The sequence below is a fragment of the Oncorhynchus mykiss genome, chromosome 27 (genome assembly GCF_013265735.2).
Source record: "Oncorhynchus mykiss isolate Arlee chromosome 27, USDA_OmykA_1.1, whole genome shotgun sequence".
Classification (NCBI taxonomy): Eukaryota; Metazoa; Chordata; class Actinopteri; order Salmoniformes; family Salmonidae; genus Oncorhynchus; species Oncorhynchus mykiss.
The window spans coordinates 1,965,080-1,982,500 of NC_048591.1; the positions used below are offsets into that span (position 1 = coordinate 1,965,080).

Consider the following 17,421-nt stretch of genomic DNA (forward strand, 5'->3'; position numbering starts at 1 on the left):
TCAATTCCCACTGTCATTCTCTATGTGTTCAATAAAATCAGAATATACCTTAAAAATATATTTCAAAACAATAGCAACGATGGACCTCATTTATTACTACTTTATCAAAAGAAAATCAAGCGCATTTTTAAAGACACTGCTATAGAGCCAACCTCGGTTCTGGTTCCAGTGGTGTGCGGCCCCCAGCAGACTGGGATCGTAGAGGTAGCCTTCTTCCTGGGAGAAGTAGTCATCTGTACTCAGAACCTGCCCACTGGAGCCTGTCGACAGCAGTTCCCTGGAGAAACACACATGCAATGGCTAAAAACAAATGCTTTTAAAATAGAGGTAAATTCATTCAAACATGAGTAAACAGTTAACATATGACTTATTGGTTGAAATTGTGCGATTGTAATCTTGATGCTTGAAAAAGACACATTTACAACTGTTTTATTACTGATTCATAAAATGTCTATATACTTGTTCTAAACCTATTATAGTTTGTTAGTTACCCAACAATGTTTCCCTGATAAAAACATACCTGGCCAGTGTTGATTTCCCAGATCCCGGGGCTCCCCTCATCAGAATGAGAACCAGAGAAGGATCATAGTCATATGTTTTATCTTCTGGTGGTTGGTGCTGATCCTCTGGCAGAGGTGGCTCAAGTGCTCTGTCAAACCTCTGCTGCCATTCAGAAGAACCTTGCTGGTTATAAGGCTGGTCATTACCCTGCTGATCATACTTGTCATCTCTCCAACCGTAGCCCCCTCTGTCTCTGTTGTTAGAGTGCTGTGGGGGAAAGGCATGGCCATCCAAGTCTGGAGAGTTCCTGTACCCATCAGGGACAGGGAACCTGTGAAAAGGTGGGACCTGCTGGGAGCCCTCTCGTTGGGGGTGATACCGGTGGTCTGTGGGAGGTAGTGGCGGGAGGCAGGGGATTGGAGGTGGTGGCAGGAAGCGGTGGGGAGGTCTGTGGAACCTGTAGTATGGCTGACTGTGGAAAGGTGGGGGAGGTTGCCAGTGATTATGATCTGAGTAGGGACCATAGCTGGGCCCCTTAGGTATCGGTCTCCTGGGCTGGTATGGCTCGTTGTCATACCAGTGTGGGCAAGGCACATGATTAGGTTGCTTATGGCCATGGCTTGCGTTTGACACTTCTCTTGCAGGGGGTGGGTTATGAGCCGTGAGTAATTCAACTGAGCCTTCATTTTTGGCCGTGCTACTGTCAACGCTGTCTTTTGGATCAATCTCCTCAAGCTCTTTGTAGAACTCACTCAGTGTCTCTTCAATGTTAGGTTTGGAAAGTTTCCTTACTTTTGGGGGTTTGGGAGCTCTCTGGACTGCCTTAGGAGGACAGCATACAGGTCCAATGAAGGCAGTGCTGCTGGTACCCAGCTTTTTTATAACTGGCTCTCGGCCTCTTACGCCAGGACCTCCATTAATTCTCACTGGCAGCACTCTGTCTGTTGCAGATCCTCCATTTGTCTCCGCTTTTGAACACTCCAGCAGTTCTCCATTTCTTCCAGTGTGAGAAGTTAACGAGTTGGCATTTCCATGAGACATCGAGATGGTGGGGGGAAATCCTTTGAATCAACATGCTATGAAGGTAACAAGACCTCAATGACAAATCAAAAATCCCTCTACTAGCAATACTTAGCTAGCAAATTAGCTTGGTAGTGAAGCTGAATCAGTGGCAAAAGGTTTGATGCTTTTTAAAGAAAGCTAAGTTAACTAAACAAAACAACGCTAAATAGCTAGCCAGCCAGCCAACATTAGCAAACTTATTTTTTATTGTAAAGAAATTCAAATTATACAATCTAGATCAAACTAAGAGTATACAACGGAGTGTAGCTAACGTACAACAGTTACAAACATTAGCAAGTTAGCCAATGTCAAAACAAGCCTTGCAAAGTTATTGCTTGGCAAGATTTTGGTAACTGATACAATTCTGGCTGTTGCCTATGGGTATTTTGCGACTTAATTAGCTACTTACCATAAAGTGATCAACTTGAAGCATTACATGTTATCGTGTTCATAATTTTGAATTAGCTAACTAGCATTTTGTTTACGGAAGTTAACAGGAAGTCCGACTTCTTCTATCTGTGTGAAACACTGGAGGCAGTTTCGCAGCGACACTGCCACCTGCTGTTACGGTGAAAGTGTTTGACCACACCAGTAAAAATTCTGCTTATAAATTACACTACATATTCATATTGAATAATAAATTAAAACATTTATTGTGAACATGCAGATGTGAGAGACATGAGGTCATAAAAAATGTTGGTATTTTTAGATTTATATTATACAGTTAGCTCTTCTGATGCCATTTAAGAAAACACTGAAGCAGCCTCACTAAAAATGTTCAGGAGTTGGCCAAGACAACCCCTCTTCTGTCTGTCCGATGCATTTTGTTGGGCTCCTCTTCTGGCTGTGCTGGGTGGAGATTATAACAGTACATACAAAATCCAATCAAATTTATTTATATAGCCCTTCGTACATCAGCTGATATCTCAAAGTGCTGTACAGAAACCCAGCCTAAAACCCCAAACAGCAAGCAATGCAGGTGTAGAAGCACGGTGGCTAGGGAAAACTTCCTAGAAAGGCCAAAACCTAGGAAGAAACCTAGAGAGGAACCAGGCTATGTGGGGTGGCCAGTCCTCTTCTGGCTGTGCCGGGTGGAGATTATAACAGAACATGGCCAAGATGTTCAAATGTTCATAAATGACCAGCATGGTCAAATAATAATAATCACAGGCAGAACAGTTGAAACTGGAGCAGCAGCACGGCCAGGTGGACTGGGGACAGCAAGGAGTCATCATGTCAGGTAGTCCTGAGGCATGGTCCTACGGCTCAGGTCTTCCGAGAGGGAGAGAGAATGTTAGAGAGCATACTAAAATTCACACAGGACACCAGATAAGACAGGATAAATACTCCAGATATAACAGTCTGACCCTAGCCCCCCGACACAAACTATTGCAGCATAGAAGTGTTCCTAGACCTGCTTGAACCACACACACATTAAACTCAAACACACACCAGTATCCTCAAATCAGTGGCAGTGAGGAAGACACATCTTGACCTCACAAGAGTAGCCAATTTCCCTGTATAACAGCTTCTCTGTCACTTTCCCACTCCAGGTTTGATTGTGACATTTTGAAACCTTCAAGACGTCCTCAATCCCTAGCTACCTGGACAAGGGTCTTGAGTTGAGCGGCAGCCTCCTGTAGATGTGGCTCCTTAGGGTTGGTGGAAAACAAGGCCCGATCTCCAGCGTACAGGCCACGGATGGCACAGCGGATGGGGGAGGGCTGGGCTCTGAGCTTTAGGTTACAAAGGGCCACCAGAAGCTTGACCAGCTCCTCCAAGCCCTGCTGGACCAGACTGCTGCACTAGCGCAACCTTGACAAAATCCAGCCGGCCATCCTCTAGATACACCACTGGAGAGTGACCTTCAGGCACAGCATGTCAACGGAGTTAGTCATATCGACAGCCTTGCCACATAGCTGGACTTCATACCTGAAGTGTGCATCTGTCCTGTCTTGATATGCCATATGTTGTTGGTTATATATGGTTATGCATTTGTCCCAGACCTGTGTTCAAATCATATCTATTTAAATAACCTGAATACATTTCGAAGTAAGTATTTAGACAAAGCTCCTTTGAAAATACATGTAGTTGAATATTGTAATGTATTTGAAAAAAAAACTTGTGGAATGTATTGGCATGTACTTTATAAAAAATTTAAAATACAATTTAAAATACAATAAAATAAAATAAAATACAATTACATAAAGGCTCAGTGCAGTCAAAAATGTGATTTGCCTGTGTTTTACATATATTTCCACGCTACGGGGTTGGAAAAATATTGTGAAAATGATGGTGATGCCTTTTTAGATTAACGGGTTGAAAAAAAACGCCTGAAATGTTTTGCCTGGTTTGGTAGAATGGAGTTTTGGCCGGCCTGCTGACATCACCAGGCAGTAAATGAGTTACTAGACCAATAATAAAGATAATTCATAACCTCTGCCAATAACAACTAGTTGTTTTCCCCTGCCCACTCAGACTAATCCCAGACAGTCTTGGAAGAATTCTTTGCTAAGAAATCATTTTTGTTGCTTTTTGACCATTTTAATTGGAAAACAATCACAGTAAGGTGCTTAATTGTTACCAGGAAATTATTGTCTATAAAAAAGGCTGCATTGGATCTTTAAATATGCATGAATTTGAACCCAGGTCTGATTTGTCCTATTATATTTTCTCTGTATGTTACTTTTATAGCCCAGCTATAAATTGACTCTTGGGGGATAAAATGTATTGAATTGAACAACCAAGTTCAGAACTGAACAGCCCTTTACAGACTGAACCGGGTCATGTCTAGGGCTGTAGCAGTCATGAAATTTTGTCAAGTCAATAATTGATGGTCTCATGGTAATTGACCGATAATTAAACACATTAAGCATCTCCTGGCTTCCACGCATAGTCACATGAAAGGCATGAACTATGGTTAGTTTTTTTGCACAGGTTGTACATAATTCATCAGTCTCTCATTTACAATTTGACAAGCACTTGATAATACCTAGAATTTTCCGGCGGCAAATATATAATTCACAAGTGATATTATTTTTGTGCACTCTGGAAAACAACATACTTAGTTTTACACGTATTCATTAATCATTCAATAAAGGTTTTTCTGCAAAATAATGAAAGCATACTGTTGTTCAGATAGAGCATGACGAGGTCACATAAGTCAATTCATTGCTCCCTTTGCCTTTATAAAGCTCTTTGACATACTGTAAACTCCCTCTGTAGCTAAAATACAGTGCCTTGCGAAAGTATTCGGCCCCCTTGAACTTTGCGACCTTTTGCCACATTTCAGGCTTCAAACATAAAGATATAAAACTGTATTTTTTTGTGAAGAATCAACAACAAGTGGGACACAATCATGAAGTGGAACGACATTTATTGGATATTTCAAACTTTTTTAACAAATCAAAAACGGAAAAATTGGGCGTGCAAAATTATTCAGCCCCCTTAAGTTAATACTTTGTAGCGCCACCTTTTGCTGCGATTACAGCTGTAAGTCGCTTGGGGTATGTCTCTATCAGTTTTGCACATCGAGAGACTGACATTTTTTCCCATTCCTCCTTGCAAAACAGCTCGAGCTCAGTGAGGTTGGATGGAGAGCATTTGTGAACTGCAGTTTTCAGTTCTTTCCACAGATTGTCGATTGGATTCAGGTCTGGACTTTGACTTGGCCATTCTAACACCTGGATATGTTTATTTTTGAACCATTCCATTGTAGATTTTGCTTTATGTTTTGGATCATTGTCTTGTTGGAAGACAAATCTCCGTCCCAGTCTCAGGTCTTTTGCAGACTCCATCAGGTTTTCTTCCAGAATGGTCCTGTATTTGGCTCCATCCATCTTCCCATCAATTTTAACCATCTTCCCTGTCCCTGCTGAAGAAAAGCAGGCCCAAACCATGATGCTGCCACCACCATGTTTGACAGTGGGGATGGTGTGTTCAGGGTGATGAACTGTGTTGCTTTTACGCCAAACATAACGTTTTGCATTGTTGCCAAAAAGTTCAATTTTGGTTTCATCTGACCAGAGCACCTTCTTCCACATGTTTGGTGTGTCTCCCAGGTGGCTTGTGACAAACTTTAAACAGCACTTTTTATGGATATCTTTAAGAAATGGCTTTCTTCTTGCCACTCTTCCATAAAGGCCAGATTTGTGCAATATACGACTGATTGTTGTCCTATGGACAGAGTCTCCCACCTCAGCTGTATATCTCTGCAGTTCATCCAGAGTGATCATGGGCCTCTTGGCTGCATCTCTGATCAGTCTACTCCTTGTATGAGCTGAAAGTTGAGGGACGGCCAGGTCTTGGTAGATTTGCAGTGGTCTGATACTCCTTCCATTTCAATATTATCGCTTGCACAGTGCTCCTTGGGATGTTTAAAGCTTGGGAAATCTTTTTGTATCCAAATCCGGCTTTAAACTTATTCACAACAGTATCTCGGACCTGCCTGGTGTGTTCCTTGTTCTTCATGATGCTCTCTGCGCTTTTAACGGACCTCTGAGACTATCACAGTGCAGGTGCATTTATACGGAGACTTGATTACACACAGGTGGATTGTATTTATCATCATTAGTCATTTAGGTCAACATTGGATCATTCAGAGATCCTCACTGAACTTCTGGAGAGAGTTTGCTGCACTGAAAGTAAAGGGGCTGAATAATTTTGCACGCCCAATTTTTCAGTTTTTGATTTGTTAAAAAAGTTTGAAATATCCAATAAATGTCGTTCCACTTCATGATTGTGTCCCACTTGTTGTTGATTCTTCACAAAAAAATACAGTTTTATATCTTTATGTTTGAAGCCTGAAATGTGGCAAAAGGTCGCAAAGTTCAAGGGGGACGAATACTTTCGCAAGGCACTGTATATTCGCATTCACTCCTTTAGATTTGTGTGCATTAGGTAGTTGTTGGGGAATTGTTAGATTACTTGTTAGATATTACTGCACTGTCAGAACTAGAAGCACAAGCATTTCTCTACACTTGCATTAACATCTGCTAACCATGTGGATGTGACCAATAACATTTGATTGAATTTGATTTGAGGGTTCTCTAGGTCTTTACATGTTTATAATCCACATGGTGTGATTAGTGGTTTCCATAAAGTTATTATCCCCCTAAACCTGAATCTGAAATGACCTTTGTGATCTTTCTTACCACTTTCTTACAAACAGAAAATGAAAAATGGATCGGTGTGGCTAGAAGACCGGTGACTTTGACTGCCGAACACCACCCGAACAAGGAGAGTACCCCGCCCCCCCGGCCTCAGGGACGCCAGGCGATCCGGACGGAGACGGTGGAACTCCTGCAGCCTTGAAGGGTCCAACACGTCCCCCACCGGAACCCAGCATCTCTCCTCTGGACCATACCCCTCCCAGCCCACTCCCTTGGCTGAGAAGCAACCACACAAATGAATGGGCTCAGGATGCTTTACTGTTGGCATGACACAGGACTGATGGTAGCGCTCACCTTGTCTTCTCCGGACAAGATTTGTTCCGGATGTACCAAACAATCGGAAAGGGGATTATGAGAAAATGACTTTACCCCAGTCCTCAGCAGTCCAATCCCTGTACATTTTGCAGAATATCAGTCTGTCCCTGATGTTTTTCCTTGAGAGAAGTGGCTTCTTTGCTGCCCTTCTTGACATCCGGCCATCCTCCAAAAGTCTTCGCCTCACTGTGCATGCAGATTCACTCACACCTGCCTGCTGCCATTCCTGAGAAAGCTCTATACTGGTGGTGCCCCGATCCCTCAGCTGAATCAACTTTAAGAGACGGCTCTCCTTGAAGTTCTTGATGATCTGATAAATGGTTGATTTAGGTGCAATCTTACTGGCAGCAATATCCTTGCCTGTGAAGCCCTTTTTGTGCAAAGCAATGATGACGGCATGTGTTTCCTTGCAGGTAACCATGATTGACAGAGGAAGAACAATGATTCCAAGCACCACCCTCCTTTTGAAGCTTCCAGTCTGTTATTCGAACTCAATCAGCATGACAGAGTGATCTCCAGCCTTGTCCTCGTCAACACTCACACCTGTGTTAACGAAATTTCAGCAGGGCTGAAATGGAGTGGAAATGTCTTATTGGGATTCAGTTAATTTGCATGTTAGAGGGATTTTGCAATTAATTGCAATTCATCTGACCACTCTTCATAACATTCTGGAGTATATGCAAAATACTATTATATAAACTGAGGCAGCAGACTTTGTGAAAATTAATATTTGTGTCAATTCTCAAAACTTTTGGCCACGACTGTACGAGTTACCACACACGTTCGCAGGGATGGCTATATCTGGAAATTCCTTTGGTCTCTGAGCTTTTAGTTTTCTTGCACCTTATTTGTGGAACAATCTTCAAAATGTTCTTACATTTCATATTTTGGTGCCTCTAGGACAATTCAGAAAGCTGATTGAGGACCTTTTTACTGACAAATGTTTTTTTTATTTTTTATGACCCTGTTTTTCTTTGCATTTTGCAAATGCTTCGATTTTGTATTTATATTTCGATGTGTGCATTTTCTGATATTTATGTAATTCAGGGCTCATCTGTAAAAGAGACCTTGGTCTCAGTAAGACTCCCTGTTAAAATAAAGGCAAAATAAAATAAAGTATATTTTTTATTGTTACAGAAGTGTACAGAACACAAGTACAGTATACATCACAAAAGCAGTAGTATTTACAGGTGAAACAGTCCCTACAGAAGCTTTACAAATATTCAGTTACATGCATAGTCCAACATTAAATTTAAAACATGAAAATACAATCTTACAAGCACGAGCAAAGCTCCACTTGCACTATGTACAGTACAAATGCAACAGAGTTAAAATAGTTTCTCATATTCATAAATATTTCTATTACACTTTATAGTACATAAAATGTGCATGCTTGGCAGTTTTAACAGACAAAATAAATGTTCTTATTCTCTTTCTATAAAAACTAGTCAGTTCAAAGCATATTCATTTCATGTAAATATAATTCTCATTTAAGCAAAATAGCTATAGCATAGAAAGGTAACATTTGTAAATAATATTTTAAGTAATAGCTAGCCCAATGCGGTATCTAGGTCCTCGAAACAGTAGATCTGCAGCATATCAGAGTAGTTGAGCGTGTATCTACACTGCCTTGCGGAAAGTATTCAGACACCTTGACTTTTTCCACATTTGTGTTACGTTACAGCATTATACTAAATGAATGAAAAAAAAAATCCTCAGCAATCTACAGACAATACCCCATAATGACAAAGTGAAAACAGGTTTTTAGAAATGTTTGCAAATGTATTAAAAATAAAACGTATTAAAAACCTTACATAGGTATTCAGACCCTTTGCTATTAGGCTCAAAATTGAGCTCAGGTGCATCCTGTTTTCATTGATTATGAGCTGCAAAATCTGGACCCCTACATATCAGCCGGGCTAGACAATCTGGACCCTCTCTTTCTAAAATGATCTGCCGAAATTGTTGCAACCCCCATTACTAGCCTGTTCAACCTCTCTTTCGTATCGTCTGAGATTCCCAAAGATTGGAAAGCTGCCGTGGTCATCCCCCTCTTCAAAGGGGGAGACACTCTAGACCCAAACTGCTACAGACCTAATATATATATATATATATATCCTATCCTGCATCTCTAAGGTCTTTGAAAGCTAAGTTAACAAACAGATTACTGACCATTTTGAATCACATCGTACCTTCTCCGCTATGCAATCTGGTTTCCGAGCTGGTCATGGGTGCACCTCAGCCACGCTCAAGGTCCTTAACGATATCATAACCGCCATCGATAAGAGACATTACTGTGCAGCTAAATTCATCGACCTGGCCAAGGCTTTCGACTCTGTCAATCACCACATTCTTGGTTTCTCAAATGACTGCCTCGCCTGGTTCACCAACTACTTTTCTGATAAAGCTCAGTGTGTCAAATCGGAGGGCCTGTTGTCCGGACCTCTGGCAGTCTCTATGGGGGTGCCACAGGGTTCAATTCTCGGGCCGACTCTCTTCTCTGTAGACATCAATGATGTCGCTCTTGCTGTTGGTGATTCTCTGATCCATCTCTACGCAGACGACACCATTCTGTATACTTCTGGCCCTTCATTGGACACTGTGTTAACTAACCTCCAGATGAGCTTCAATACCATACAACTCTCCTTCCGTGGCCTCCAACTGCTCTTAAAACGCAAATAAAACTAAATGCATGCTATTCAACCGATCATTGCCCGCACCTGCCCGCCCGTCCAGCATCACTACTCTGGACGGCTCTGGATAACTACAAATACCTAGGTGTCTAGCTAGACTGTAAACTCTCCTTCCAGTCTTACATTAAGCATCTCCAATCAAAAATTAAATCTAGAATTGGCTTCCTATTTCGCACCAAAGCTTTCTTCACTCATGCTGCCAAACATACCCTCGTAAAACTGACCATCCTACCGATTCTTGACTAGGGCGATGTCATCTATAAAATAGCCTCCAACACTCTACTCAGCAAACTGGATGTAGTCTATCACAGTGCCATCCGTTTTGTCACCAAAGCCCCATATACTACCCATCACTGCGACCTGTATGCTCTCGTTGGCTGGCCCTCGCTTCATAATCGTCGCCAAACACACTGGCTACAGGTTATCTACAAGTCTCTGCTAGGTAAAGCCCCGCCTTATCTCAGCTCGCGGGTCACCATAGCAGCACCCACTCGTAGCACGCGCTCCAGCAGGTATATCTCACTGGTCACCCCCAAAGCCAATTCCTACTTTGGTCGCCTTTCCTTCCAGTTCTCTGCTGCCACTGACTGGAACGAACTGCAAAAATCACTGAAGCTGGAGATTCCCATCTCCCTCACTAGCTTTAAGAACCAGCTGTCAGAGCAGCTCACAGATCACTGCACCTGTTCATAGCCCATCTGTATACAGCCCATCCATCTACCTCATCCCCATACTGTATTAATTTATTTTGCTCCTTTTGCACCACAGTATCTCTACTTGCACATCCATCTTTTGCACATCTACCATTCCAGTGTTTAATTGCCATATTGTAATTACTTCGTCACCATGGCCTATTTATTGCCCTAACTCTCTTATTTTACCTAATTTGCACTCACTGTATATAGACTTTTTCTTTTTTTTCTACTGTATTATTGACTATGTTTTGTTCATTCCATTTGTAACTCTGTGTTGTTGTATGTGTCAAACTGCTATGATTTATCTTGGCCAGGTCGCAGTTGCAAATGAGAACTTGTTCTCAACTAGCTTACCTGGTTAAATAAAGGTGAAATAAAAAAATAAATCATCCTTGAGATGTTTCTACAACTTGATTGGAGTCCACCTGTGGTAAATTCAATTGATTGGACATGATTTGGAAATTCACACACCTGTCTATATAAGGTCCCACAGTGGAAAGTGCATGTCAGAGCAAAAACCAAGCCATGAGGTCAAAGGAATTGTCCATAGAGCTCTGAGACAGGATTGTTTTGAGGCACAGGTCTGGGGAAGGTTACCAAAAAATGTCTTCTGCATTGAAGGTCCCCAAGAACACAGTGGCCTCCATCATTCTTAAATGGAAGAAGTTGGGAACCACCAAGACTCCTCTTAGAGCTGGCCACCCGGCCAAACTGAATAATCGGGGGAGAAGGGCCTTGGTCAGGGAGGTGACCAAGAACCTGATGGTCACTGACAGAGCTCGAGAGTTCCTCTGCGGAGATGGGAGAACCTTCCAGAAGGACAACCATATCTGCAGCACTCCACCAATCAGGCCTTTATGGTAGAGTGGCCAGACGGAAGCTACTCCTCAGTAAAAGGCACAGGACAGCCAGCTTGGCGTTTGCACCTAAAGACGTCTGATGAAACCAAGACTGAAATCTTTGGCCTGAATGCCAAGCAACACATCTGGAGGAAACCTGGCACCTTCCCTACGATGAAGCATGGTGGTGGCAGCATCATGCGGTGGGGATGTTTTTCATCCGCAGGGACTGGGAGATTAGTCAGGATCGAGGGAAAGATGAACGGAGCAAAGACAGAGAGACCCTTGATGAAAACCTGCTCCAGAGCGCTTAGGACCTCAGACTGGGGAGTAGGTTCACCTTCCAACAGGACAACGACCCTAAGCACACAGCCAAGACAAAGCAAGAGTGGCTTCGGGACACGTCTCTAAATGTCCTTGAGTGGCCCAGCCAGAGCCTGGACTTGAACCCGATCAAACATCTCTGGAGAGACCTGAAAATAGCTGTGCAGCAACACTCCCCATCCATCCTGACAGAGCTTGAGAGGATCTGCAGAGAAGAATGGGAGAAACTCCCAAAATACAGGTGTGTCAAGCTTGTAGCATCATACCCAAGAAGACCCAAGGTTTTAATTGCTGCCAAAGGTGCTTCAACAAAGTACTGAGTGAAGGGCCTGAATACTTATGTAAATGTGAAATTTCAGGGTTTAAAAAAAAAGTAATTAGCAAACATTTCTAAAAGCCTGTTTTTGCTTTGACATTATGGGGTATTGTGTGTAGATTGATGAGGGGAAAAAAATCTATGCCATACATTTTAGAAGGCTGTAACAACAAAATGTGGAAAAAGGGGTCTGAATACAATCCGATAGATATATGTATATACCGTATGTCTGTGCTTTGCAGTGTTAATGGATTGTAGTCTGGTTACAGTCAGTTTCACATAAACACACAGGCTCTCTATTTCAAAATATTCAGCATAATTTTGCCTGCAATCCATAATATTCAAGTAGCGAAAAGCACTAAAATAAAATAAAAAACACATTTTTTCATGATACAGTAGTCTTCACAGAAGTCTTTCACTTCTGTGAAGCATTGCACATTTTCCCTTAAAAATGTAAAATAACAGATACTCAGCAGAAGAAAAAGTTAATTGTAACTTTGGTATGTCTTCTGTTAGACGTGAAAGCCATTGAACTCAGTAGCAAGTGGCCGCTGTGTGATGTTATCCAGAAATATTAGTGCAATAAAAGCTCATGTTTGTTTCTAAGAGCAAAGTTGTGCTTCGTCACTTTCACTCCCACAGTATTGCTGCACATCTGGCGAGCTGAATAGTGGTACATCCTTAGGGCCCCCTGCTCTGAGAAGGGACACAAGGAGAGAGCTTGCTGTGACCACGGTAACCATAGCAGCATACCCAGGGTAGGATTAGGTTGGAGGGCTGGAGCAGCGCACAGGACAGGGGCTGAGGATGGAGGCTGTAGCTGAGATCACGATGGGGGTATAGGGCTGAGGCAGGTCAGTGACCTGCGGCTAGGGCTAGGCTGAATTTCGGAGCCGAGGCAGTGCAGTGAGCTGGGGCAAAGGCTGGGGCTAATGTATAGGGCTGGTGTTGGGGCTAGAGCAGGGCAGTGAACTGGTGCTAAGGCTGGGGGCTCAGTTTGGGCTGGGACTGGGGCCTGGAGTCAGGCACAGCATTCCTCCTGAGTGTCAGAGACTGGAGCCAGACACACCGGAGTCTGGGAGAAAGGTCGTAATGGCTCGGTAGCCCTGGGCCCGGCGTATCATGTCCCTGATCTCCCCGTTGAGCTCCATCAGCTTGACGCAGATCTCCGAGAGGTCCTGCTTGGAGCCCACCAGTGCAAAGGTGCCCATCTGGCCCAGCGTCTGGTATCTGAAGTAGATGTTCAGCAACGTCTGTGTCTCGTCCTCAGAGCTGCTGCCAAAAATGTCACTGGGCCACACCCTCCTTCAGACAAAATAAGCAGTTACCATCATGAACCTGAATTATATGCATCTCAACTATGTAACACTTTCTAATACTTTTCTTAAAAGCTTAATAAATTACTTCTAAACTAAACTAACAAGTAAGTATTATTTATAAGCATGATAAGAATTACCATTCCTAATTATGTAACTGCTCTTTCAGATTGTAATGGGAACCCAGCTAAATTCTGGAAAACTGTACAATTCCTGAAGGGTTCTACTTCCTCTCTGCCACAACAAATTCAATTCAGACACTGGCCCCATTAAGGAAAACAATACTATCATTGATTCATTTAATCGCCATTTTATTTCAGCGGGTCACCATTTTATCTCTTTAAAATAACTTCGAAGCATATTCACTATGATATTGTGATGGATGCTGATAAGGAAAACTTGCTGAAATCAGATAAATGATAGTCAAAGCTTTTTTACAAATGTTTGCTTTACTAGCAATCGACAACAAGAAATCCACAGGGGCCGACCAATTGGATCCTGGTCTGCTTAAGTGTGCAGCGCCCATCATTGTTGGTGAAATAGCACACATTTTTTATTTAACAGTGCTATCAGCAAATATTCCGAAAGTATGGAAATTAGCTCGTGCTTCCAATCCATAAGGGCAAGGATAGTAGTGATCTTAGTACTTATAGCCCCATTTCCAGGCTTCCTTGTCTAGCTAAGGTTCTTGAATCCTTAGAAAATGTACAACTTTTGCAAATGTATTTTTAATGTTAACCAATTATGGTTTAGGCCTGGGCATAGCACTATTACAGCAACCACTTTAGTTATTAATGATCTTGTCAATGCTTTAGTCACTAAAATGAAATTTGCTTCTTTGTTTGTGGACCTGTAAAATAAGTTGTCCTCGATAGGTCTGATCTCTCACGTCTGTTCATGGTTTCATGATTACCTTAGTGTGATTACCTTAGTGACAGAACTCAGGCCATCGTGATTGATGGGGTTGAGTCTGAATTTCTTGAAACGCATAAGGGTGTACCCGTAGGTGTTGATTTTGAGACCTGTTCACTATTTATATAAAACACCATTGGTCAATCTGTTAAAAATGTTTAACATAATCTATATGCGGATGATACTATTATGTATGCTATTGCCCAGACTGTTTATCTGGCTGTGTCAAAACTACAGTCAGATTTGATTTCTATGCGGGAATCCCTTGCTGATTTTTAAAACCTGTGTTAAATACAGGCAAAACGGAATACATTTTTTAAAACTCTAGTAAGAATGTTTCAGATGAATTACATGTTCAATCATTAGATGGTCTCCAATAGAACGTGTTCCCGCATATAAATATTTATGCGTTTAGATTGACGTGGATTTGACGTTTAAAACATAAATGAGCTGGTTAAAAGGATCAGACCCTTTTTTTCAGTTTTTGCCTAAAATGACATATCCAAATCTAACTGCCTGTCGCTCAGGACTTGAAGCAAGGATATGCATATTCTTGATACCATTTGAAAGGAAACACTTTGAAGTTTGTGGAAATGTGAAATGAATGTAGGAGAATATAACACATTAGATCTGGTAAAAGATAAAGAAAAAACATGCGTTTTTTTGTGTTGTACCATCTTTGAAATGCAAGAGAAAAGGCCATAATGTATTATTCCAGCGCAGGCACAATTTAGATTTTGGCCAAAAGATGGCAGCAGTTTATGTGCAAAGTTTTTGACTGATCCAATAAAACCTTGCATTTCTGTTCAACATTTTGTATCAAGACTGCCCAAATCTACCTAATTGGTTTATTATATTATTATTTATAACTTTTCAAGTTCATAACTGTGCACTCACCTCAAACAATATGGTATTCTTTCACTGTAATATCTACTGTAAATTGGACAGTGCAGTTAGATTAACAAGAATGTAAGCTTTCTGCCAATATCAGAAATGTCTATGTCCTGGGAAATGTTCTTGTTATTTACAACCTCATGCTAATCGCATTAGCCTACGTTAGCTCAACCGTCCCGTGGGGGACCCACCGATCCTGTAGAGGTTTTAAGAAGCTAAGATTTCAATTTGGCTTTTTCTACAGAAACAGAGTGTGCCTTTTTCTAAGCAGTACGAAGCAGCTTAATTCAGTCAACCTCCTTTACCTGTTGTTGGTTATGGTGATATTATTTATCAAAGTGCAGCTGCTACTACTCTACTACTCTCCTTTGGATGCCATCTACCAAAGTGCCCTTCGTCTTGTTTCAGGTGACAGTTCTGATACTCATCACTGTATCAAAAGGTTGGACTTCGCTAAGGACCTGTAGATTACTCCTTTTTTTGTTTACAAGGCTCTACTTCATAAACTTCTGTCTTATCTAACTTTGTTGTTGAAGTATAGACACCTGCCTAACCCGTTCACAGGATCGGTTAACTCGTAAGGTTTCTAGGGTCTTCACCAAACTAGGTAAATCTGCTTTTAGTTTTAATACACCGTATTGCTGGGGAAAAAAATAGAAACCATTTCATCATGATGTTCTTGTGCCGTTCAGGCAATTAAAGGATAGACTGGGGACTTAATTGTGGAGGAATGCAACTGTTTTTCTGGGTGATTTGTGATGTTTTATATGTGCTTACCATGACTGAGGTTTTCTATTTTAATGTGCACACATATATACAGTACCAGTCAAAAGTTTGGACACACCTACTCATTCAAGGGTTTTTCTTTATTTGTAATATTTTCTACATTGTAGAATACTAGTGAAGACATCAACACTATGAAATAACACATATGGAATCATGTAGTAACCAAAAGTGTTAAACAAATCAAAATATATTTTAGTAGCCACCCTATGCCTTGATGACAGCTTTACACACTCTTGGCATTCTCTCAACCAGCTTCATGTGGTACGCATTTCAATTAACAGGTGTTCCTTGTTGAAAGTTAATTTGCGGAATTTTTTCCTTCTTAATTTGAGCCAATGTGTTGTGACAAGGTAGGGTTGGTATACAGAAGATGGTCTTTTATCAAATAGGGCTAAGTCCATACATGGGCAAGAACAGCTCAAATATGCAAAGAGAAACAACAGTCCCTCATTACTTTAAGACATGAAGGTCAGTCAATTCCGAACATTTCAAGAACTTTGAAAGTTTCCTCAAGTGCAGTCGCAAAAATCATCAAGGTCTATGATGAAACTGGCTCTCATGAGGACCGCCACAGGAAAGGAAGACCCAGAGGTAACTGCTGCAGAGGATAAGTTCATTAGAGTTACCAGCCTAAGAAATTGCAGCCCATATAAATGCGTCAGAGTTCAAGTAACAGACACATCTCAACATCAACTGTTCAGAGGAGACTGCGTGAATCGGGCCGTCATGGTCAAATTTCTAAAAAGAAACCACTATTACAGGACACCAATAATAAGAAGAGACTTGCTTGGGCCAAGAAACATGAGCAATGGACATTAGACTAGTGGAAATCTGTCCTTTGCTCTCTTATGTCATTGTGAGATGTAGCGTAGGTGAACGGATGATTTCTGCATGTGTGGTTCCCACTGTGAAGCAAGGAGGAGGAAGTGTGATGGTGCTTTGCTGGTGATACTGTCTGATTTAATTAGAATTTGAGGCACACTTAACCAGCATGGCTACCACAGCATTCTGCAGCCATCCCATCTGGTTTGCGCTTAGTGGGACTATCATTTGTTTTTCAACAGGACAATGACCCAAAACACTGTGTAAGGGCAATTGTGTAAGGGCAATTTGACCAAGAAGGAGAGTGATAAGTGCTGCATCAGATGACTTGGCCTCCACAATCACCCAAACTCAACCCAATTGAGATGGACCACAGAGTGAAGGAAATGCAGCTAACAACTGCTCAGCATATGTGGCAACTCTTTCGAGACTGTTGGAAAAGCATTCCAGGTGAAGCTGGTTGAGAGAATGCCAAGAGTGTGCAAAGCCATCAAGGCAAAGGGTGGCTACTTTGAAGAATCTAAAATATATTTTGATTTGTTTAATACTTTTTTTGGTTACTACATTATTCCATATGTGTTATTTCATAGTTTTGATGTATTCACTGTTATTCTACAATGCAGAAAATAGTAAAAATGAAGAAAAACCCTGGAATGAGTAGGTGTGTCCAAACCTCTGACTGGTACTGTGCGTGTGTGTGTGTGTGTGTGTGTGTGTGTGTGTGTGTGTGTGTGTGTGTGTGTGTGTGTGTGTGTGTGTGTGTGTGTGTGTGTGT

At 41.7% G+C, this 17,421-nt stretch overlaps 2 protein-coding genes and 1 long non-coding RNA gene across 9 annotated transcripts in view; 1 reads left to right on the forward strand and 2 right to left on the reverse strand.

Moving 5' to 3' along the window:
• Positions 1-1,572, reverse strand: part of n4bp2l2 (NEDD4 binding protein 2-like 2) — a 28,825-nt gene extending 27,253 nt beyond the window's left edge. For all 4 annotated transcript variants that reach the window (XR_002471107.2, XR_005039996.1, XR_005039997.1 and 1 more), the window contains exons 1-2: positions 521-1,572; positions 153-277 (exon numbers count right to left, since the gene is read on the reverse strand). Coding sequence is in view for 1 of the 4 variants with exons in the window: in XM_021587239.2 (XP_021442914.1) it covers positions 153-277; positions 521-1,542 (1,147 nt within the window). In the remaining 3 variants the exon portion in view is untranslated. The remainder of the gene's footprint in view (positions 1-152; positions 278-520) is intronic.
• Positions 1,450-6,963, forward strand: LOC110507322. Its single transcript, XR_002471109.2, has 3 exons — positions 1,450-1,585; positions 3,117-3,615; positions 6,734-6,963. It is a non-coding gene; the product is annotated as an uncharacterized LOC110507322 (long non-coding RNA).
• A 5,039-nt stretch (positions 6,964-12,002) lies between these two features.
• The window catches only part of LOC110507323 (protein furry homolog), a 194,706-nt gene continuing 189,287 nt past the window's right edge, over positions 12,003-17,421 (reverse strand). For all 4 annotated transcript variants that reach the window (XM_021587244.2, XM_036964702.1, XM_036964701.1 and 1 more), the window contains one exon: positions 12,003-13,221. In XM_021587244.2, the coding sequence (XP_021442919.2) occupies positions 12,963-13,221 (259 nt within the window). In that variant the 3' untranslated portion in view covers positions 12,003-12,962. The remainder of the gene's footprint in view (positions 13,222-17,421) is intronic.